The sequence below is a fragment of the Mastigoproctus giganteus genome, chromosome 14 (assembly GCF_048544385.1).
Source record: "Mastigoproctus giganteus isolate SK-2022 chromosome 14, ASM4854438v1, whole genome shotgun sequence".
Lineage (NCBI taxonomy): Eukaryota > Metazoa > Arthropoda > Arachnida > Uropygi > Thelyphonidae > Mastigoproctus > Mastigoproctus giganteus.
The window spans coordinates 4931980-4955763 of record NC_143588.1 but is presented as its reverse complement, the minus strand read 5'-3'; the positions used below and the strand labels follow the sequence as shown (position 1 = coordinate 4955763).

The 23784-nt window shown below is 39.5% G+C and overlaps 1 protein-coding gene across 1 annotated transcript in view; it reads right to left on the bottom strand.

The window, feature by feature from the left end:
• Positions 1 to 23784, bottom strand: part of Tbc1d15-17 (TBC1 domain family member 15/17) — a 331818-nt gene that overhangs the window by 250094 nt on the left and 57940 nt on the right. The window contains exon 5 of the mRNA XM_090389001.1: positions 21921 to 22023. Within this exon, the coding sequence (XP_090245127.1) occupies positions 21921 to 22023 (103 nt within the window). The remainder of the gene's footprint in view (positions 1 to 21920; positions 22024 to 23784) is intronic.

The following is a 23784-nucleotide window of genomic DNA, read 5'->3' as shown; positions in this document are numbered from 1 at the left end:
ATATACCGTGCAATGTTCCTACCTGTTATCACCTATAGAGCCGGTTCGTGGTTCATCCGCTCGGCCATACTAAGAAATAGGAATAAATTAGAATCGATACAAAGGACAATACAACACTATTACCAGAGCATGTCGCACAGTAAGCACACCTGCACTACAGTTGTTGGCCGGAACTCTCCCACTTTACCTGGAAGTAGCCAAAAGAGGCTTATATTATAGATTTAAAAAGGGCATACCCCCAGAATTTCTGGGGATAGCCCTTGATACAACCAATACCTTCAATGATGAAAGAAAAAGAATAGCCACAAAGCTCCACGAGCTATGGCAAACAAAGTGGGAGCAGGAAACCAGAGGTCTGGTCAACAAACGGTTTCTGCCACTGGTGTCAATGGTGAGCCCAAAGCCACCTAAGTGGTATGCCCCTGGACTTTTTACAACATTTATATTGACAGGGCACTGCTCCCTAAAGGCAAAACTAACCTCCTTAGGCCTGACCGATGACCCAAACTGCACCTGTGGCGAAAGTGAAGACTGGGCACACATTCTCTATGAATGTATAATATATGACATTCCCAGAACAGAGCTAATAGCACAGATTGGTCCCCTTCCCAGGGGAGAAGAACATCTCTTCATCATAGAAGAGCAAAATTATAAAGCTTTTACATCTTTCACACAGAAAGTTTTCAAAATGCGCAGAGCAATGCAAAGAATGGCAATTCAGCCCCCCCAGCAATTAAACAATAATCAATAGTAAAATTGCCCAAGTTTCCCACCACACCCAGATGATGACTTAAAAACTGTTAGGATAGCAGTATTCTGCACCCTGACAGAAACCTGACATAACAAAACTCCCCATGACTCTGGGGCCCCAAACCAATGTAGGGGAGGGGGATGGGAATGCATGCAGAGAAAGTGAATGGGAATGAGCAGAAGAACAAATGTAATTGGCCGAAAGAATACAAAGTTAAAAATAACTTACATTACTTTATATATACTGTACCAACAAACATTTACAAACCACAAACACTATCACTGCATTCTCCCCTGGCCTGCACCACAACTGAAGAATAACAGTAAGTTGCGGTGCCCAGAGAGTGCAGTGCAGAAAGAGAGTCGAATAAATGAGATGAGAGCTAGAAGAATGAATAAAAGTGTTAAGCGTGTGAGAAAAGAACATAAACCAAAAATGCTAAGTACACACTAACCCTAGTTTTAATTAGTATTTAAATTTACACGACACATCATTGCATCCCCTCCTGGTGTGTGAGAAAAAGATGAATGAGTTGAGTGAAATAAAAAAAAAATAAAATAAATAAAATATATATATATATATATATATAAAAAATTATAAAATAAGAAAAAAGTATAAAAATAAATAAATAAATAAATAAATAAATATATATATATATATATATATATATATATATATACAGGCATACCTTGGTTAACGTTACCTCTGATAACGAAGCTTCGATATAACGAAGTCGGCAATTTCAAGCCCCATTTAACATTAAAAAAAATATTCCAGTTTAATCACCTGAAATCTAAACAAACTGAAGAAATTACGGAAACCTTTGGGGCTTCTCGTGGTTGGTTCGAGAAATTTAAAAAACGGGCCAGGATTCATAGTGTAAAATTAACAGAAGCTGCAAATAAGTTTCCAGAAAAACTAAAGGAAATAATTGAACGTGAAAATTTTCCAAATTTGGTGTTCAATGTTGACGAAAGTGGTTTGTTCTGGAAACGGCTACCAACAAAAAGCTTCATTTCTATTGAAGAAAAATCAGCTGCTGGGTTCAAAGCAGCCAAAGACCGTTTAACGTTACTCTTTGGATCAAATGCCTCTGGCGATTATAAATTAAAATTGTTATTAGTTTACCATTCAGAAAATCCGAGGGCGTTAAAAGGTAACATAAAAATGAATTTACCTGTAATATGGAAAGCAAATAGAAAAGCGTGGGTTACCAAGGGGTTATTTACTGATTGGTTTGTTAGCCACTTTTGTCCTGAAGTAAAACGGTATTGTCAAAAAAAAAACAACTTTGAAGAAAAAGCTCTTTTGTTGTTAGACAATGCTCCGGGACATCCTACTGATCTTAACACGTTGGAAACATGCATTCCTGTCAAAGTTGTGTTTCTTCCAGCAAACACAACTTCCCTGATTCAACCATTGGATCAGGGAGTAATAGCATCATTTAAAGCTTATTATCTTTGTTGTTGTTGTTGTTGTTGTTGTTTGCAAGCTATTGGCGCAAGAGCAGCTTAGGCTATAATGCGCCTAGCCTAGGTAGGAGAGTTTTGTATATCAGCATTTTTTTTTTTTTTTTTTTTAACTTTACTTGTGGTTTATGGCAGAACCAAGACTTTGCTATATATATTTGTGTAGTTTCTCTATAAAAGGTGTACTATTAATTTTATATGTTTTGAAAGTATCCAGTTAACTTAAGGAAGCAGAAAACTTCGGTTATATTTGGCCGGTCATCTAAAATTGTTTTAAGCATTAGATTGTTTTGTTTATTCATTATTGATTGAAAGGCTCTTTGACATTCTCTATGAAATTTTGGACAGTTCACCATGAAGTGTTGTATAGTTAGCGGAACTTGACAGTTTTGGCATTGAGGGGGGTTTTCACCTCTGAGTAGATAACAGTGAGTCATATGTGTATGCCCGATTCGCAATCGAGCGAGGATCACTTCTTCTTGTCTATTCGATCGGAAGCTAGTAGGCCATGGTCGAAGTGTTTCTTTTATTAGGCGAAGTTTGTTGCTAGTCTGATCTAGCCAGTGTTTTTCCCATTGTTTTATACTACTTTGGTGGATCAAGGACTTGTAATCTGTATATGGAATTGTATGAAAGGCATACTCAGATGTGGAAGCTTCTTTTGCTGCTTTGTCTGCTCTTTCGTTTCCAGTTATTCCTGTGTGGCCTGGGATCCAGCAGATTCTGATATTGTGATTTGTTTGTAATACCTTTGATATTGAAATTTGGATATGTTGTAGGATTGGGTGTCCTTTGGTATTTGAGTTCTGCAAGGCAGTAACAGAGCTAAGTGAGTCCGTGAAAATAATGCTGTTTGCTATCTGTTTATGTTTGATTTGGTTTATAGCCATTGAAATGGCTTGTAATTCAGCAGTAAAAATACTGCATTCTTTTGGGAGTTGTTGGATGAAGGTACGATCCTCAAAATGAATTGCAGCGCCTACACAAGTCTCTGACTTAGACCCATCTGTATATATGCAGGTGTGATGTGGATATTGTTCTTTGTATGCTGCATATAACTGCTGGTAGTTTTGTCTGGATAGGGTGTTTTTCCCCCAGGTTTGAAAGTACATATCATATATGGGTTGAACTATGCACCATGGTGGAATGGTCTGTGTAATTACAGCAGCTACGTTGTCATAATCAAGTTCTCGGCTTAGTAGTAAATCTTTCAGACGGATGTTGGCAGGTCGATTCATCCGTGGATGGGCTTGGTATATGTTTTCCCAGTTATATGAAAACAGAAAATCTCTATTGGGATGATCACTGATAGATTTTATCTTGACGGCATAGTGCAATAACAAGTTCTGTCGTCTAAGCTCCAATGAAGGTTCATGGGCTTCTGCATAAAGGCTTGGTATAGGTGAAGTTCGAAAAGCGCCGAGTGCTATACGGAGTGCACTGTGGTGTATGGGGTCTAACCATCTCAAAGCACTTGGTTTAGCAGAGTCGTAAACAGCTGCTCCATAATCTAGTTTGGCACGAACTATAGATCGATAAAGTTTGAGAAGTGTACGTCGATCTGCTCCCCAAGTTGTTGCGGAAAGAACTTTGAGAATGTTTAATTTCTTTAAGCAAGAAAGCCGGAGTTGTTTAATGTGATCAAGGAATGTTAGTTTCTTATCCAAAAGAAGTCCTAAGAATCTTATGCTTGGTACTACTGGGATAATATGTCCGTCAAGTTTCAATTCAGGATCAGGGTGTAGGTTTCGTTTTCTACAGAAGTGTATGCACGCAGTTTTTTGTGTGGAAATCCGGAAGCCATTTGTTTGAGCCCATTTGCTTATTTTGTTTACTGTTCCTTGTAGCTGCCGTTCTATACTTCGCATATTCTGAGAGTGATATGAAATGCTGAAATCGTCAACGTATAAAGCTGCGTCAATGATTCTTGGAATTTGCTCGGTTATTGTATTTATTTTAATAGCGAACAGGGTCGTGCTAAGCACAGACCCCTGAGGCACTCCTTTTTCTTGGATGAAAACCTTTGAAAGGATTGTCTGCAGCCTAACTTGGAATGTCCTGTGTTGCAAGAAATTTTGGATATATATAGGGAGATGTCCACGTAAACCAAGGAGGTATAGGTTTTGAAGGATTCCATAACGCCATGCCGTATCGTAAGCTTTTTCTATATCAAAGCAGATCATGACGTGATGTTCCTTTCGGATGAAGGCATTCCGTATACTATTTTCTAATTTTATAAGTAGGTCTAGTGTTGAGCGATTTTTCCTGAAACCATGCTGTGCTGAGTTGAGAAGATTATTACTGTTCAAATACCACATTAAACGAGCGTGATGATTTTTTCCATAACTTTGCCTAGGCAACTTGTTAAAGCAATTGGACGGTAGTTGCGTGGATTAGAAAGATCCTTTCCCGGTTTTGGGAAGGCCAGAATTATTGCGTGATGCCAACTATCTGGAAACTGGTTTTCTAGAAAGATTTTGTTGAACAGTTCAAGTAATGCCATTTGGGATTGGTGGTCAAGTTCCTTTATCATCATGTAGTGAATTTGGTCTGGTCCTACAGCGCTTTGCTTTGTCTGCGACAGAGCTGTTCTTAATTCATGGAAAGTTAACGGAAGGTTATACTGTTCGTCATTTCTTGTGGAAAAATTCAGTTTGTGTTTTTCTATTTTTGCCTTGTATGTTTGAAAATTAGGAGTATATGATGTGGTTGCTGATATTTTGGCAAAGGTTTCGCCCAGTGCATTGGCTATTTCTGAAGGCTGTGCGGTGATTTGTCCATTCCAGTTTAGGATTGGAGGTGGATTAATCTGGTATCTGCCATTCATTTTGCTGATTTTATTCCAGACAGTTTGAGATGGTGTGGAACTTGTTAAAGTGGATGCAAATTTTATCCAGGATGCTTTGCTACTGGCTCTTCTAACATACCTGGCTCGCGCTCGTGCCTTTTTGAATATTACTAGGTTCTCTGTAGTGGGACATCTTCGGAAATTATTCCAGGTTTTATTCCTCTCTCTTTTAGCGTGTGAACATTCTTCATTCCACCATGGTTTTGGATGTGTTGGAAGGTGTGATGATGTTTTTGGAATAGCCTGCTCAGCAGCTTGGATTAGTTTATTTGTTACATATTGTACTGCTGCATCTAACGGTTTTTGCTTGATAATATCTGCATCTAATTTTACAATGGATTTATACTTTTCCCAATCCGCTTCATTTACTTTCCATTTGGGATTTCTACGTGACTGACATGTGGTTCCTGATATCACGGAAATGATTATTGGATAGTGATCGCTGCTGAGAGGATCGCTGTGTACAGACCAATCAAGTATTGGAAATAATGTTGGAGAGCATAATGATAGGTCGATAGCTGTGCTATTTCCCGATGGAAGACGCGTGTATGTATGTGTGCCATCATTCAACAGGGTTAAGTCATTCTGTTCTATCCATTTTTCGATCTGTTTTCCTCTCCGGTCTACGGCTGTGTTTCCCCACATAGGACTGTGTCCGTTGAGGTCTCCCAGTATACAGAAGGGTGGAGGTAACTGAGTTAATATATCTTCCAAGTCTTGTTGTAATTCTTGGTTTGGGGGAACGTAAATTGTTATAATGGTTATGAGAGATTTAATGGCTATGCGTACTGCAACCGCCTCGAGGATTGTGTTTAGTGGAAGAACTTGGGAAGGAATATGCGAATTTACCAAAATTGCCACACCACCATGGGTCGTGCCGCCTGTTACTCTGTCTTTACGGTATGTGATATAGTTCTTTACTGTGGGAGAGTCTTGAGGTCTGAGATATGTTTCTTGCAGACAAAGACACAGCGGGGTATGCTTGGCAATCAGATCATATATATCATGTATATTATTGCGGAAACCTCTGCAGTTCCATTGGATTATAATCCCCATTATTTGGTTTTGGAGAAAGTGTCAGACTGTTTCTTAGCTGTTGTTTTAAGCTTTTCAAGTTTATGTTTTTCCTTTGGAAAATATGGTTTGCCGGTATCCATCTCTTCTTCCGCAAAAATCTCTAGTACTGATTCCTCTGCCTGATTGGTCAATTCTGTATCCATTTGTTCCGTTGGCTTCTGGCTTATAATATTACGTTTTTCTGTGGCTTTTGTTTCTGAGTGTTTTACATTTGGAGGTACAGATAGTGGTGTGTTTGTGACTTTCTCTTTTTGTTTTGGCTGGGATGTGATAAGTAGACCTCGTGCCCGATCCGAAATAGACTTCTTTGGGGAAATCGTGAAATCTGTTTGCGTCTCTATTGTACGCCGATTCTTTATGACCTGTGCATAGGAAGGTCTGTTTAAAATAGTCGGGAGTACAGTTCTCTTAGCTTCTTGGTATGTGACTGAGTGTTCTACTTTATATCGTTGAATCTGCTTTTCTCTTTTCCAGAATTCGCAGTTCTTAGAATAGGCGGAATGATCCCCCTTACAATTTGGACATTTCGGTTGCTCGGCTGGACAGTTCTGATTGGTATGATCTTGAGATCCACAGTTGGAACAGATATGAACTCCACGGCATGCCATTTGTGAATGACCATACTTTTGGCATTTAAAGCAGCGGAGAGGATTTGGAATGTATGGTCTGATGTTACAATTTAGATATCCGGCCTTTACCGATGTAGGTGGTTTGGGAGTGTTAAAGGTCAGTATCAAATTTCTGGTTGGAGTAAGTATACCATCTCTAGTTACATTAATCCTTCGCACAGCAATGACACCTTGATCTTCTAGCTCATTTTTAATTTCTTCTTCTGAGACACTAATAAGGTCCCATTCAGAAATTACTCCTTTTGATGTATTTAGGCTGTTATGGGGAGAGACTGCTACTGGGATCCCTCCAAAAGTTCTCATCTGAAGAAGTCTTTCTGCATGTTTGGCACTGGCTGTCTCGACTAAAATGTCGCCTGATTTCAGTCTCTTGACATTTTTTGGTGTTCCAGCTACAATTTCTAGGCATTTTTGGATTACAAATGGCGACAGTTTTCCCAATGGCTGTTCTGATGTTGAATGAAGGACTAGAAAGGTAGGTGCGTGAAGCGTTGTTATGTCCTTTTTTTGTCTTTTGGTAACGTTTGTCTCATTATCCTCATTTTTCCGACTCAAAGGAGATGGATCTTTGGGATCTGTGGTTGTGATATTTGGATCATTCATGTTTGCTCCTTTTAGCCCTGGGAGTGAGAGCTTTTCCTCCCAGGTTTCCGGCCCCGCCACGGGGAGGCAGGAGCGGTGCCACCTAGTGACCAAGCGGAAGTTGATTAGTAGTTAGTAGAACTAGGAAATAAATAAAAGAAAGGTGTCTTTCCTTTCTTAGGATTCTTTGTGCTGGTACTTTTCAGCAACTATATATATATGTACAATAGAGAATTTTCTTTAAACTCTATAAATATGTATCACTATCACTTTAGAAATCGCTTTATAATCGCAGAGATATCGCCTGATCACTAGAAACGCTTGGCACTCGGGGCCGCTTATTATCTGCGTCGAACATTAAGCAGTTTAACTGAACTAGAGGATAAAGAGGAAATGACAGTTAAAACTTTTTGAAAAACTACACCATTAAAAACGCAATTGAAAACATTGATAGTTCTTGGAAAGAAGTCACTAAGAAATGCTTAAATGGAGTTTGGCGCAAAATATGGCCAGAAGTTGTACTAGAAGAAGAAAATAACATCCAAGAAATTAGAAATGAAGTTATCCAGATGGCTCAATCAATAGGTTTCGAAAATGTCGATGAAGAGGATGTTAGAAATTTATTGAATGCAGAAAATGATCGTTTTTCAGTGGAAGATTTAGAAAACCTTGTTAGCAACGAAGACAAAGATAATGAAGACGAAGTTAAAGAAGTTCCTGCCGAAAAAGTGTTAACAACCAAAGATTTAAAAAGGTGCTTAAATGACATTGAAAACGTTTTAAATTTTTTTAGTGAAAATGATCCTGATTTAGGAAGAAGTGTTATTGTTAAGCGATCAGTGTTAAATGCAATAACTCCGTATAGGCAATTGTTAAATGAAAGAGAAAAAGAGCATAAACAATCAACTTTAGACTCATATTTTAAAATGTTATTTCACTTTGTATGTAAGTTGACTGTTTATTTAATAAAACTTTTCTTTGTTCGAAAAAAAAGCTTTTCATTTTCTTTACGTAGGAACGTATCCCTATTTTGGCCATAGTATTTTTACCTCTGAAAACGAAGTTTCGCTTAACAAAGTAATTTCGTGGAACGCATCCTATTCGTTATTCGAGGTATGCCTGTATATAAAAAATTATAAAATAAGAAAAGTATAAAAATAAATAAAATATATATATATATATATATATATATATATAAAAAAACATTAAAAAATAAGAAAAAAGTATAAAAAATTATAAAATAAGAAAAAAAGTATAAAAAAAATAAATAAATAAAAAAAAAAAATGCAAGTAGAGTGAGAATGCACATTACAAATGAATGTAAATGTGTGTGTCTCCCCCCCCTCACCTGGTAGGTTCCCCACTGCCAGCTAACATATCCCACCCCCAGAGCGGGATGGGCAGCTGGACCTTCATACCGGATTCGACACTCCTTGGACATGACACCGACGAAGACATTCTGTTCTGTGGCTTTGCTGCCAACACGCCATTGGCGATCCGAACTGGGTACTCTAACCTGGTTCCCTTTAAAACCCCATCCCCAGGCAGGGAATGGAGGAGACGGATCTCTGTCTCCTCTCCTTCCTGCCTACCCCCCCCCCATATTTCGCCTGGTGGGGCTCGTCTCCACTGACCTCTTGGGGATGCCTACTCTATCGTCCCTATTCTTCTATCTGTTTCCTCCCCAGTCTTCAATCTTCCCCCCCTCTCTCTCTCTCACTAAATCGACCGAGTACACCCCTTAACAATGCCGCCAAATTATAACCAACGTCTAAATTCTACCGGTTTTGTGCAAATCTAAGATATCTAACACTATCAGCTTTTATCTAGCGTATGGCCTTACATGTCTAAATTTAATAACATCAAAATTTTGCCCGACCTATTTAGCCTTTAACACATCTCTTTAATGTTCAACCCTAACCAGCGATTTCCTAACAGCAATCCCATTAAGCATTAATGTCAAATGCATAAACTTTTTTTTTTTTTTTTAATAGGCCCTAGCCACTGAAATCCCAGGAAACTAGGTGGCAGGACCTGCCAGAGCAAATTGTTGTGATACTGGATACACCCGGCTAGCCTCCACGTGGCAGGGTATGGGCAACGTCGGGCCCCACTAGGAGCCTGGCGGCCAATAAGCCGGATAAACAATGGACACAACATATCACACTGCACACAGACACGACCCACACACTTTCAAGTCTCTGGCTTGACAGTGTACTGTCCTCAATACAGCGAAACACACGCGGAGATGGGAGAAATCCCAGGTGCCGTCTGACACGAACATACCTTATACCTTACCTTGTCGGTGTAGTACTTCATTCTCTAACACTCTCAGTGCAGATTAGCTCAATATTATACAGAAGCAGGTTTACATTCCAACAATCAGTACAGTTTTAAGCAGGGCAATTCTACGGAGGATGCCATGCACCACCTACTGACAACAGTTAAAAACACAGAGGAGAAATATATGCTGACAATCTCCATTGATTTTGCAGGGGCATTTGACTCACTCTAGTGGCCTAGTGTCCTTAGGAGACTCAGCCAGGCAAATGCCCCACAAAACCTCTATAAGGTAATAAACAGCTACCTTACAGACAGAAGCGTCTCGGTATGCACAAGGTTCCAGGAATTGACACGCCCTGTGAATAAGGGCTGCCCGCAGAGTTCAATCCTTGGCCCTTTCTTCTGGAACATTGTTCTGGACGAATTTCTGGCCTTGGATCTGGGCCCTGTGGAAAGCCTGGTCTTTACAGATGATACGATTTTCCTTGTAAAAAGGTAACACGCGAGTGGTTGTAGAGCAAAGATCAAAGGCTGCCCTCTTGCAACTGCAGGAGTGGGCACAAATACACATGCTCAAAATATCGCCTAAAAAAAACCAAACAAATACTTCTAAAAGGCAATTTGGATATAAGAAGATATCCACAAATCAAAATTAACACAACCACTATAAAAATGGCAACAGAACTAAAATATCTTGGAGTAGTCTTCAATTCAGAATTAACTTTTTACCCCCATTTGATCTACTTGGCGAAGAAAGTGAGAAATTATGCAGGTATGATTGCCAGGATCAGTCGAGCAGACTGAAGACTCAAAAGAAAGACCCTGGCAATCATATACCGTGCAATGTTCCTACCTGTTATCACCTATAGAGCCGGTGCGTGGTTCATCCGCTCGGCCATACTAAGAAATAGGAATAAATTAGAATCGAAGGATCAGTCGAGCAGACTGAAGACTCAAAAGAAAGACCCTGGCAATCATATACCGTGCAATGTTCCTACCTGTTATCACCTATAGAGCTGGTGCGTGGTTCATCCGCTCGGCCATACTAAGAAATAGGAATAAATTAGAATCAATACAAAGGACAATACTACTCACTATTACCAGAGCATGTCGCACAGTAAGCACACCTGCACTACAGTTGTTGGCCGGAACTCTCCCACTTTACCTGGAAGTAGCCAAAAGAGGCTTATATTATAGATTTAAAAAGGGCATACCCCCAGAATTTCTGGGGATAGCCCTTGATACAACCAATACCTTCAATGATGAAAGAAAAAGAATAGCCACAAAGCTCCACGAGCTATGGCAAACAAAGTGGGAGCAGGAAACCAGAGGTCTGGTCAACAAACGGTTTCTGCCACTGGTGTCAATGGTGAGCCCAAAGCCACCTAAGTGGTATGCCCCTGGACTTTTTACAACATTTATATTGACAGGGCACGGCTCCCTAAAGGCAAAACTAACCTCCTTAGGCCAGACCGATGACCCAAACTGCACCTGTGGCAAAAGTGAAGACTGGACACACATTCTATACAAATGTATAATATATGACATCCCCAGAACAGAGCTAATAGCACAGATTGACCACCCCTTCCCAGGGGAGAACATCTGTTCATCATAGAAGAGGAAAATTATAAAGCTTTTATATTTTTCACACAGAAAGTATTCGAAATGCGCAGAACAATCCAAAGAATGGCAATTCAGCCCCCCCAGCAATTAAACAATAATCAATAGTTAAAATTGCCTTAGTTTCCCACCACACCCAGACGATGACTTAACTGTTAGGATAGCAGTATTCTGCGCCCTGACAGACATGCTCTGGTAAAAGTGAGAGTATTGTTCTTTCGACACGACAAAACTCCCCAGGGCTACCCTTCCTGGGGAGTTTTGTCAGTAATACCTTCCCTTAGTCTAAGAAAGCTGTCATAATTATGGCTAAGTGTTTGCTTACTTCCTTTGCCACCTCCTTTAATATAACTGGATAGATTCCATACACCCAAGGTGCCTTTCTTGTGTTTAGCGTCCTCATGTGTGAATGTAGATGCAAAATATTCATTTAGTTTGTTAGCTACCTGAGCAGGATGTGAGAGAGAGAGAGAGAGAGAGAGAGAGAGAGAGAGAGAGAGAGAGAGAGAGAGAGAGAGAGATCTTTCCCCGGTTTTGGGAAAGCAAGAATTATTGCATGATGCCAACTGTCCGGAAATTGGTTTTCTAGGAAGATTCTGTTATATAGTTCTAGTAATGCCATTTGGAATAGATCATCGAGTTGGTTTAACATCATATAGTGAATTTCGTCTGGTCTCACAGCACTTTTCTTTGTCTGCGATAGAGCATGTTTCAATTCATAGAATGTTAAAGGTAGGTTGTACTGTTCATCATTTCTTGTGGAAGAATTCAGTTTGTGCCTTTCTATTCTTGCTTTGTATATTTGAAAACTGGGAGTGTATGAGGTGATCGCTAATATTTTGGCAAAAGTTTCGCCCAGTGCATTGGTTATTTCTGACTGCTCTGCAGTGACTTGTACATTCCAGTTTAGAATAGGAGTTGGAATAAACTGGTATCAGCCATTCATTTTGCTAACTTTATTCCAGACAGATGGTGTGGAACTTGTTAATGTAAATGCAAGTTTTATCCAGGATGCTTTCCTACTGGCTCACCTAATATATCTTGCTCTTGCTTGTGCCTTCTTGAACAATATGAGGTTCTCTATAGTTGGATATCTTTGAAAAGTATTCCAGGTTTTGTTTTGCTCTCTCTTTTAGCCTGTGCACATTCTTCATTCCACCATGATTTTGGATGTGTTGGGAAATGTGTTGATGTTTTTGGAATAGTCAGATTGGCAGCTTGAATTATTTTATTTGTAACATATTGTACCGCCGCATCTAACGATTTTTGCTTGATAGTATCAACATTTAGTTTTGCAACAGATTTATAACAGATATATATATATTTCTATATATATATATCTGTTATATATATATATCTGTTGAAATATATATATATATATTTCAACAGATATATATTTTCCATCTAGGAGTTTTGCGTGACTCGTATGTGATTCCAAATGCCATCGTGATGATTACTGGATAGTAATCATCACGATGAAGAGGATCACTGTACACTGACCAGTCGAGTATTGGAAATATTCTTGGAGAACATACAGACAGGTTGATAGTTGTGCTAAATCCTGATGGGAGATATGTATATGTATGTGTGCCATCATCCAACAAAGTCAAATCATTCTCATCTATCCATTTTTCAATTTGTTTTCCTCTCCTATCTGTGGTTGTGTTACCCCACACAGGGCTATGTCCACTGAGATCACCTAGTATACAGAAAAGGGTTGGAAACTGCATTACTGTCTTCTAAATCCTGCTGTAATAAATCTTGGTTTGGTGGAACGTAAATTGTTATTGCTATTATGAGGGATCCAGTGGCTATGCTAACTGCACCCATTTCAAGGGTGCAGTTAGCATAGTGGGACAATCTGGGAAGGAATGTGAGAATTTACTAGTATTGCCACACCACCATGAGTTGTGCCGCCTGTTACTCTGTCCTTTTGATATGCTGTATAGTTCTTTATTAAGGTAGTTTTGAGGTCTGAGGTAGATTTCTTGTAAGCAAAGACATAGCGGAGCATACTGTGCAATCAGATTGTATATGTCACCTATGCTAATGCAGAATCCTCTACAGTTCCACTGGATTATAGTTCCCATTATTTTATTTTGGAGAAGGTTTCAGACTGTTTCCTAGACGGTGCTTTATGCTTTTCGAACTTAAGTTTTTCATTTGGAAAATATGGTTTACCGGTGTCCATCTCTTCTTCTGCAAAAATCTCTAGTACTGACTCGTCTGCTTGGTTGGTTGTTTGTCTCCATTTGTTCAGTTGTTTTCTGGTTTATGACATTAAGTTTTCCTTGAGGGACTTTCGTTTCTGAGTGTTTTGCATCAGGAGGTACGAATAGTGGTGTGTTGGTGAGTTTCTCTTGATGTTTTGGCTGGGACGTTGTAAGTAGTGCTCGTGCCCAGTCTGAGATGGACTTCTTTGGAGGAATTGTAAAATCTGTTTGGGTTTCTATTGTACATCAATTCGTTATGACCTGCGCATAGGAAGGTCAGTTTAAGATAGTTGGGAGTACAGTTCTCTTAGCTTCTTGGTATGTGACAGAATGTTATATTGTTGAATTTGCTTTTCTCTTTTCCAATATTCACAGTTCTTGCAATAGGCGGACTGGTCCCCCTTGCAGTTTGGACATTTTGCCATGTTCCTGAGACCTGCAGTTGGAACAGATAGCAACACCACAGCATGCCATTTGTGAATGACCATACTTTTAGCATTTAAAGCAGTGGAGAGGATTTGGGATATATGGTCAGATGTTATAATTTAGATATCCAGCCTTCACAGATGTAGGTGGTTTAGGACTGTTAAACATCAGTATGAGATTTCTGTTGGGGTAAGTGTCCCATCTCTAGTAACTTTTATCCTCCTCACAGCTATGATGCCTTGATCTTCCAGTTCAATTTTAACTTTTTCTTCAGAGATGCTGAAAAGGTCCCACTCGGATATTACCCCTTTCAACGTATTTAGCGTATTATGGGGAGAGACCTTTACTGGAATCCCACCAAATGTTTTCATTTGAAGCAGTCTTTCTGCATGGAAAATTAATGGAAGCACTGGTTAAAGAAGCACTGCAGGATCATTTAGACAAGACTTCAGTTATAGCTCAGACACAGCATGGTTTTGTTAAGGGGAAGTCTTGCCTGACCAACTTTGGATACTATGATGCAGTCACAAAAGAACTGGATGCAGGGAATAACTTTGATATTATATACTTGGATCTTAGAAAGGCTTTTGATACTGTTGCACATGGAAGACTGCTACACAAATTGGAGCAGTGTGACATTGGAGGCAAATTGCTGCTATGGATAAAGGGGTGGTTGAGGGGGAGAAGACAGAGAGTGGTAATCAATGGACACTGCTCATCGTGGACTGATGTTATTAGTGGAGTCCCTCAGGGCTCAGTGTTGGGTCCATTATTGTTTTCTGTATTTATAAATGATATTGATGATGGTATATCAGGCTTAATGTCCAAGTTTGCAGATGATACAAAGGTTGGCAGGGTTGTCAAGGACACTACTGACACTATGCTGCTGCAACAGGATCTGGAAAGGTTGAGCAGATGGGCTGAGAGGTGGCAAATGAAGTTTAACATTGACAAATGTAAAGTACTACACATGGGAAACAGCAACCCCAGAGCAACGTATCAACTCTGTGGTACTACACTGACAGTGGTAGAGAATGAAAGGGACTTGGGGGTGGTTGTGCAGGCAGATATGAAGTTCTCTGAGTAGTGCAGACGGGCTGCAAGAGTAGCTCATGGAGTATTGTCAATGATATACAGGAATTTTTCCAGCAGGGATAAGGAGGTGATTATTCCATTGTATAAGGCGATGGTCAGGCCACACCTAGAGTACTGTATACAGGTCTGGAGGCCTCATTTCAAGAAGGATGTAGAGCTGCTGGAACGAGTACAGAGAAGGGCAACAAGATTAGTGAATGGAACAAAGGGGTGCTCTTACGAAGAAAGGCTTAAGTTTTGCAAATTACAGTGTCTGGAGACTAGGCACCAGCGAGGTGATCTGATAGAGGTGTATAAAGCCTTGAATGGTTTAAGCATGCTCAATGCTGATGGGATTCTTCCTCTAGCTCAGAAAAATCACCTGAGAGGGCATAAATTCAAATTGAGGAAAGACAGATGTAGGATAGTCGTGCGGAAATTTGCCTTTAGCCAGCGGGTGGTTGGTTGGTGGAACAGACTTCCATCCCTTGTGGTGGAGGTTGATAGCCTAAATAAGTTTAAGGCTCAGCTGGACAGGTATTTTGAACGAACAGAGAGGTGAAGTGGAAGTGGGTTTTTTTTTTTTTTTTTGGCTGATGCTGCATAAGCTTGCTTTCTTGCATCAAATGCCTCTACTAATGCTAATGCATGTTTGGCATTTGCTGTCTCGACTAGAATATCACCTGATTTCAGTCGCTTTAGTCTGATTTTTAGGTGTTCCATTCACACTTTCTAAACATTTCTGGATGACAAATGTCGACAGTTTTCCTAATGGCTGTTCTGTCATTGAATGAAAGACAATAAAAGTAGGTGCATGAAACTATGTCGTCCTTTTTTTTTGCCTTTTAGTTACAACAGTCTCAATAATCTCACTGTCCTCGTTTTTCTGACTCAAAGAAGTCAGATCTTTGGGATCTGTGGTTGTGATGTTTGGATCACTCATGTTTGCTCCTTTTAGCACTGGAAGTGAGAGCTTTTCCTCGCAGGTTTCTGGCCCCACCACGGGGAGGCAGGAGCAGTGTCACCTAGTGACCAAGTGAAAATAGATTAGTAGTTAGTACAGTTAAAATATAAATAAAAGAAAGGTGTCTTTCCTTTCTTAGGAACTTTTGTGCTAAAACTTTTTAGGCACCTATATACACAGAGAATCCGCTTTAGACTCTGACAAATGCCTTGTAATCACGGAGAAATCGCTTGATCACTAGAAATGCTTAGCACTTGGGGCCCCTTCTTCACTGAAGTCATATCTATTGACTGAGAAATTTTCTTAAACTTTTTTTTTTGAACAAAAAAAATCTCTGGGTGCAAATATGAGTTACAAAGAGGATGATGTGAAACTACTTCATAACACAGCGGCATAATTCTTGCCACAACTGCAAATATGTTAACACAGTGACATGTTGAATCAATAATGCTATATTTATAGGCCATAATTGTTTAATCTGTTTTTTTTTTTTTTTTTTTTTTTAGAATATCCAACAATGTTTTTGATGGGGCAATGACAGTTTCAGCAGTCAGAAACTCAACTGTGTGTTCTGAGATAATCGTTAGCATTAGCAGTGACAAATGATGCAAGAAAGCAAGCATAAACAGCATAAGCCAAATAAAAAAAGGAGGGTAACATGATACCTCCCATTTCACCTATTCATTGCCTCCAATAGTTTTTCAGTTCTTCCTTGAATTTATTTAAGATATCAACTTCCACAACTTGAAGTTTGTTCTAGCAATCACTCACCAGCTGGCTAGAGGCAAACTTCCACACATCTATCTGCAACCATCCTTCCTCAATTTGAATTTGTGTGTGTGTGTAGTCTGAACAAGAGAAAGAATCCCATCAGCATTGATGACTCAATCCAATCAAAGCCTTAAACACCTCAATCAGACCACCTCGCAAATGCCTAGTTTCCAGTTGCTGCAATTTGCAGAATTGAAGCCTTCCTTGGTAAGAGAGCACACCTTTGTTCCCCCTCACCAATCTCATTGGTGAGGGGGAACAAAGGTACTGGAGAACGAATGGAGAGATCTATTGCTGAAGTATGTCCAGTTGGGAGCTGAACGTGAGTGTGCATGCTAGTATTGCAGTTTCTGGCAATCAAATAGTCAGCCCAATATTTTTTTTTAAATGACAGAACTTTTTTTTGAGAACTTCTACACTCAGTTAACAGAACACGAGCATGAAAACTACTTTCAACAAGATGGTGCCACACGTCACACTTCTCATGAATCACTGGCCCGTGTTCATGACAGTTTCACTGAGGAATGCACAGTTGGCAAAGGATTGTGGCTGCCGTGTTCTCCAGATTTGTTTGTGTGACTTTTACCTGTGGGGATATTTGAAATAAAGAGTTTATGAGCACAACCCCCACACGATAAATGAAGTGAAGGACAGCATTCGAAGAAATATTGAAGCTATCGTCACTGTTTTGCATCTGGCACCCTGAATATGATTACCCGTGAACAAAAGTGTATAGATGCACAAGGACATCATTTCCAGCATCTCTTATAACTGTGTGTACATTTGGAGAGAATAAATAAAGTTACTTTTGACAGTTTTTTTGTGTTTATCTCATTTTACTCCTGTTAGATTTCCCTAATTATTTTGCCAGTGACTGGGGCTGGTTTTTACATGAAACACCCTGTACAATGGGCTCACATCAGGGTCTTTAGCTGGATATCATCATTCTTCTCTTTCTTGATGATTCCCTTCTACTTCTGACTCTTGTTTTTCTCCCTCAAGGGTAACTCAATTTTTTTGTAGCTGGTGCAGCAAAAGCCTCTGCTTCCTTGCACCATATGGCTAATTATAATAATCATCATTTCCTTTCCCTGATAGCAAAATTCCTGTATATCACTAACAAAACCTCATAAGCTGTCCTGGCAGCCTGTCTTCAATGCTCAGAGAATTTCTTATCTGACTGCCCAATTACCACCAGGTCTTTTTCATTTTTCACTACCCTCAGTGTAGTACGTAACTCATTTGTTACATTACTCTGAGGTTACATGCTACCCATATGCAGTGCTTTGCACTTGTCAATGTTAAACTTCAATTGCCATTTCTCAGCCCATCTGACTAACTTTTCTAGATCCTGTTGCAGTTGAATGCTGTTATTAACCAATGCTTCCATTTAGCATTAGCAGAGGCATTTGATGCAAGAAAGCAAGCTTATGCAGCATCAGCCAAAAAAAAAAAAAAAAAAGACCCACTTCCACTTAACCCCTCTGTTCGTTCAAAATACCTGTCCAGCTGAGCCTTAAACTTATTTAGGCTATCAACCTCCACTACAAGGGATGGAAGTCTGTTCCACCAACCAGCCACCTGCTGGCTAAAGGCAAATTTCCGCACGTCTATCCTACATCTGTCTTTCCTCAATGTGAATTTATGCCTTCTCAGGTGATTATTCTGAGCTAGAGGAAGAATCCCATCAGCATTGAGCATGCTCAAACCATTCAAGGCTTTACACACCTCTATCAGATCACCTCGCTGGTGCCTAGTCTCCAGACACTGTAATTTGCAAAACTTAAGCCTTTCTTCGTAAGAGCACCCCTTTGTTCCATTCACTAATCTTGTTGCCCTTCTCTGTACTCGTTACAGCAGCTCTACATCCTTCTTGAAATGAGGCCTCCAGACCTGTATACAGTACTCTAGGTGTGGCCGGACCATTGCCTTATACAAGGGAATAATCACCTCCTTATCCCTGCTGGAAAAATTCCTGTATATCATTGACAATACTCCATGAGCTACTCTTGCAGCCCGTCTGCACTACTCAGAGAACTTCATATCTGCCTGCACAACCACCCCCAAGTCCCTTTCATTCTCTACCACTGTCAGTGTAGTACCACAGAGTTGATACGTTGCTCTGGGGTTGCTGTTTCCCATGTGTAGTACTTTACATTTGTCAATGTTAAACTTCATTTGCCACCTCTCAGACCATCTGCTCAACCTTTCCAGATCCTGTTGCAGCAGCATAGTGTCACTAGTGTCCTTGACAACCCTGCCAACCTTTGTATCGTCTGCAAACTTGGACATTAAGCTTGATATACCATCATCAGTATCATTTAAAAATACAGAAAACAACAATGGACCCAACACTGAACCCTGAGGAACTCCACTAATAACATTAGTCCACGATGAGCAGTGTCCATTGATTACCACTCTCTGTCTTCTCCCCCTCAACCATCCCTTTATCCATAGCAGCAATTTGCCACCAATGTCACACTGCTCCAATTTGTGTAGCAGTCTTCCATGTGCAACAGTATCAAAAGCCTTTCTAAGATCCAAGTATATAATATCAAAGCTATTCCCTGCATCCAGTTCTTTTGTGACTGCATCATAGTATCCAATCAAATTGGTCAGGCAAGACTTCCCCTTAATAAAACCATGCTGTGTCCGAGCTATAACTGAAGTCTTGTCTAAATGATCCTGCAGTGCTTCTTTAACCAGTGCCTCCATTAATTTTCCTGGAACAGAAGTTAAGATCACAGGTCTATAATTACTTGTGTCAGCCTTTGATCCTCCTTTGTGAATTGGGGTCACATTTGCACATCTCCAGTCTACGGGTACCTCCCCTGAGTCCAAGGAAGCTCTCATAATTATGGCTAAGGGTTTGCTTACTTCCTTTGCTGCCTCCTTTAATATAACTGGATAGATCCCATCCATCCCGGGTGCCTTTCTTGTGTTTATCTTCAACAGTTTCTCCTCCACTTTACTCCCAGTTATTTCAAGATTCTGTAGCTTACTGCTAGAGTTGAATACACCTCTGGCATTCCCCTCGCTGAATAACTCCTCATGTGTGAATGTCGATGCAAAATATTCATTTAGTTTGTTAGCTACCTGAGCAGGATCATCAACAGTTGACCCATCGATATCAAGTGGACCAATCTGATTCATCCCCTTCCTTCTAGAGTTTACATAAGTAAAGAACTCTTTGCTGTTTTTCTTTGCATCCCTTGCCAAGGATTTCTCGTAATCTGCCTTCGCCTGCCTAACCTCCTTTGTAACTTGGTTGCATATCAACTTGTATCTATCATAGGCTTCTGTGTCATGTGTTAATTTGTAAGTATCCCATGCATTTTTCTTCTCTGCCATATGCCTCATTAGTTCATCTGACATCCATTTTGGCCTAAACTTTGAACAATATTTCTTAGTTGGTATGTAAAGCCTAGTAGCTTCCAAGATAAGTTCTTTGAATGCTTCCCATTTTGAATTTGCTGTTGGTAACATCATCAGTTGGTCCCACTGTATAGAATTTAAATACTGTCTCAGTCCATCGTAGTCGCCTTTACGGAAGCAATAACCCTTCCCTTTACCCCTAATGGTAGTTACCTCTTTGAGTAAATCCCACTTCAGCACACTGTGATCACTGCCACCTAGTGGTTCATTTATCTGCAGATTCTTAATGCATGAAGAATCACTGCTGATAATCAAATCAAGAGTATTCCTCCCTCTAGTTGCCTCCCGAACATGCTGATGTAGAAAGCAATCATCCAATAAATCCACAAAAGCCTTGCTAGTGTGTGAGTGACCAGCCCCCAAATTCGAGTCAATATCTGGGAAATTAAAATCTCCCATTATAAGACTCTCTGATTTACTGGCCCACTCTATTTCCCTGTAAAGTTTCTTATTATACTCATCAGAGTCATTAGGCCTATAGCACACTCCTACTCTCAATTTTGATCTCCCAATACTTATGTCACACCAAACTGACTCAACACTGCACTGTCCAGCGATGTCGACTGGCTTCACTTCCTTGGTTTTTATGTGTTTCTTAACTAATAGCATAACTCCTCCCCCCTTCCTATCCTGTCTATCCTTTCTGTAGACGTACTCCCCAAATTCCAGTTCTGCATCCCTTATATCTGTGTGACACCACATCTCTGATATCCCAACAATATCTGCCTTTGATGTTTTGAGCAATACCTCAAATTCAAATTTATTTACTAAACTCCTAGCATTGGTGTACACGCAAGTATACCTGCACCTGTTTCTATTCTTAGCTACTCTAACACAACCCATGTGTTTACTTGTACCGCAATGGCTCCCAGCAGTCTCTGAAATATCATGCATCTTGTTTTTCAGGCTTCTGCTCATTCTAATAGAAGCAGTGCAAGAATCTCTTTCACCTCTGCCAGTGGCTACTGTCAATCTATTAGTCTTTGTCTCCCCCCCCCCAAGCTAGCAGTTTTCCGACCCACCTAACACTGCCTCGATAGCATCAGCAAATATTCTTGCACCCTTTCTATTTAAGTGTATCCCATCCCTGTAGAAGCAATCTCTCCTGTTAACAAGTACAGTCCAGGCTGAAAAAAATTCTACCCCTTGAGCCTTGCACAATCTTTCCAGGGCCGAATTGATCGACAAGGCTCTCATCATATACTCCCTCCTATCATGTCTGGGCAGAATTGCAGACACTTTCAAATTCAACCCTAATTCTCGGCTTTTGTTCAACAGTGACCTGTACTTGTAGGAATTATAATTGGAATTATAAATAACAATCAGTCAGAAACAATACCACTCATATACTAAGATATATTTATACAGGGAGAACCTAAATGGAACTTGCACTGTCTAACATTGAGGTTATGATCTACGAGATATTTCTTTTCAGCCCACACTCATAGTTGCAAGAAATTTCTTGAAGATTGGACACATTATTAAAAAGGCCAAGATACAGTTCTAAGCAACATTATGAGTAAAAATGAACTTTGTAATATCAAATTTACATCACCACTCAAAATACTAATAATATACACAGCATAAATAATTCTTAATTCTTCAGCATCTGTTAGTGATATTCCAATGATGATTTCTAAACAGTTCTGCTTTCTTGCTGTGTGCTTTCAATATTTTTATTAAGAGATTAAAGTTACAAAATGTTTGTTGAGTTATTTATCCTCATTTTTAATCATAATACAAATCTACAAACAAAATTCTTTGATAGTTTTTCTTACCGTCACGAAGTGTTTAGAATGTTTGCTTAAATCAAAATCACTGAATGACTTTTCTTGTCCAATTTTCTCAACTGCCAAATAAAGGTTGATGTCTTTCGATGATCTAGAAACAAAATTGTCTATTTTATACTATCATAACATTAAATATGATCATAGATCAAATCTTTCTGTAGATGTATTTTTAATGGGGTAAAAAAAAAAAAAAAAAAAAAAAACAAACAAACAGGTTATTTAAAATGTTTAAGTAACTTAGTTAAATGTTTAACTAGGTTACTTAATCACTTACTGCAGTGAATAAAATAAATTGAATTAACATCCACTATGGATGAAGTGTGAGCGCACGCACGCGCACACACACACACACACACACACAGTGAAAACATAGAATGCAGTGAACTATGAAATACAGAATTCTGTACCAGAGCAGGGTTGGAAACAGACTAAAGAGAATTTAATTCTCTGTGAATAACACAAATGAATAACATAGCTGACAATTTTTGAGTTCCAAAACATGCAAAAAACAAAAGAAAGAAAGAAAATGAAAGCGGTTTTTATTAATTCCAAATTACAATCAATGATGCTACACTACAAATTAAATTAAATTTTACTCACAAGATGCATGTTATATTAAAATATATACTTACGATTGTTTATCAGTACAGTATGCTATTAAACATTAGCTTACCTAAGATTTTTTTTGTCAGTGCATTTCTGTTTCAGTGTTGTGTTCAACACCAATTGACTACACTTTGCCCTCTTCAGACATGTTGTATCAAAGTTTAGTTCGTAACAATGCAGTGCAGTCGAGACTTGTCTGTAAGGAGCACTTACAAAGCTTTACAAAGATCGGAACTTGCTGTTAGTTTTCCCAACCTGGTTGAATATTTTCTCACACTCAGCTTCCTTGTACAATTGTCAGTGTACAACTTGTATTAATAACCACTGTACTTGTATTAATAACCACTGGCTTGTTTCTAATTCTTCAGTTTCATTTTCTGCCTACACCAAAGCTCGCAACAATTGTAAAGCAGTTATTAATCAGTCCAAACTAGAGTTTGAACAGGCTAAGAGTATAAAACTTGCTTCTTGCCCTAATGGTAGCCGAGCATTCTGGTCTCTTGCCAAAGCTATTGGCCACAACTTTTGCCCATCCCTGCTTCCACCTCTGTCCAAACCAGATGGTTCTGTTGTCACTTCAGCCAAGGATAAAGCTGACCTGCTAGCATCCCATTTTTCTTCCAGCTCATGTATTAATGATCTTGGTAAAACACCTCCCACCATTCCCAACACGCTCCATTCAATGCCTCCTGTGGTCTTCCGTCAAAAGGATATCAGAAGGATTTTGATGAATCTTGATGCTAAGAAAGCTCCAGGTCCTGATGGTATTTCTCCACTTGTTCTCAAAATCTGTGCTCCTGAACTTACTCCTATTCTTTGCCGCCTTTTTTCACTTTCTTATTCCAAAGGTGTTTTTCCTTCTGCTTGGAAATTTGCTCATATCCAGCCAGTTCCTAAAAAGGGTGACAAATCCCTCCCATCCAATTATCGTCCCATTGCAATTACTTCTACTCTTTCTAAAGTAATGGAGAAATCAATTAACCGCCAACTCTTAAACTACCTAGAAACCTTCCGTCTGATCAATGATCACCAGTATGGATTCCGTCAGTGTCGATCCACTGGTGATATCCTGGCTTATGTTACCCATTTATGGACTACTTCAATGGAAAGGTTTGGTGAAACACAAGTAGTTGCTCTTGACATCTCAAAGGCTTTTGATCGTGTTTGGCATAAAGGTCTTCTAAACAAGCTTCCATCTTAGGGTTTGCCAACTGCTTTTAGTAATTGGTTATCCAGTTTTCTCTCT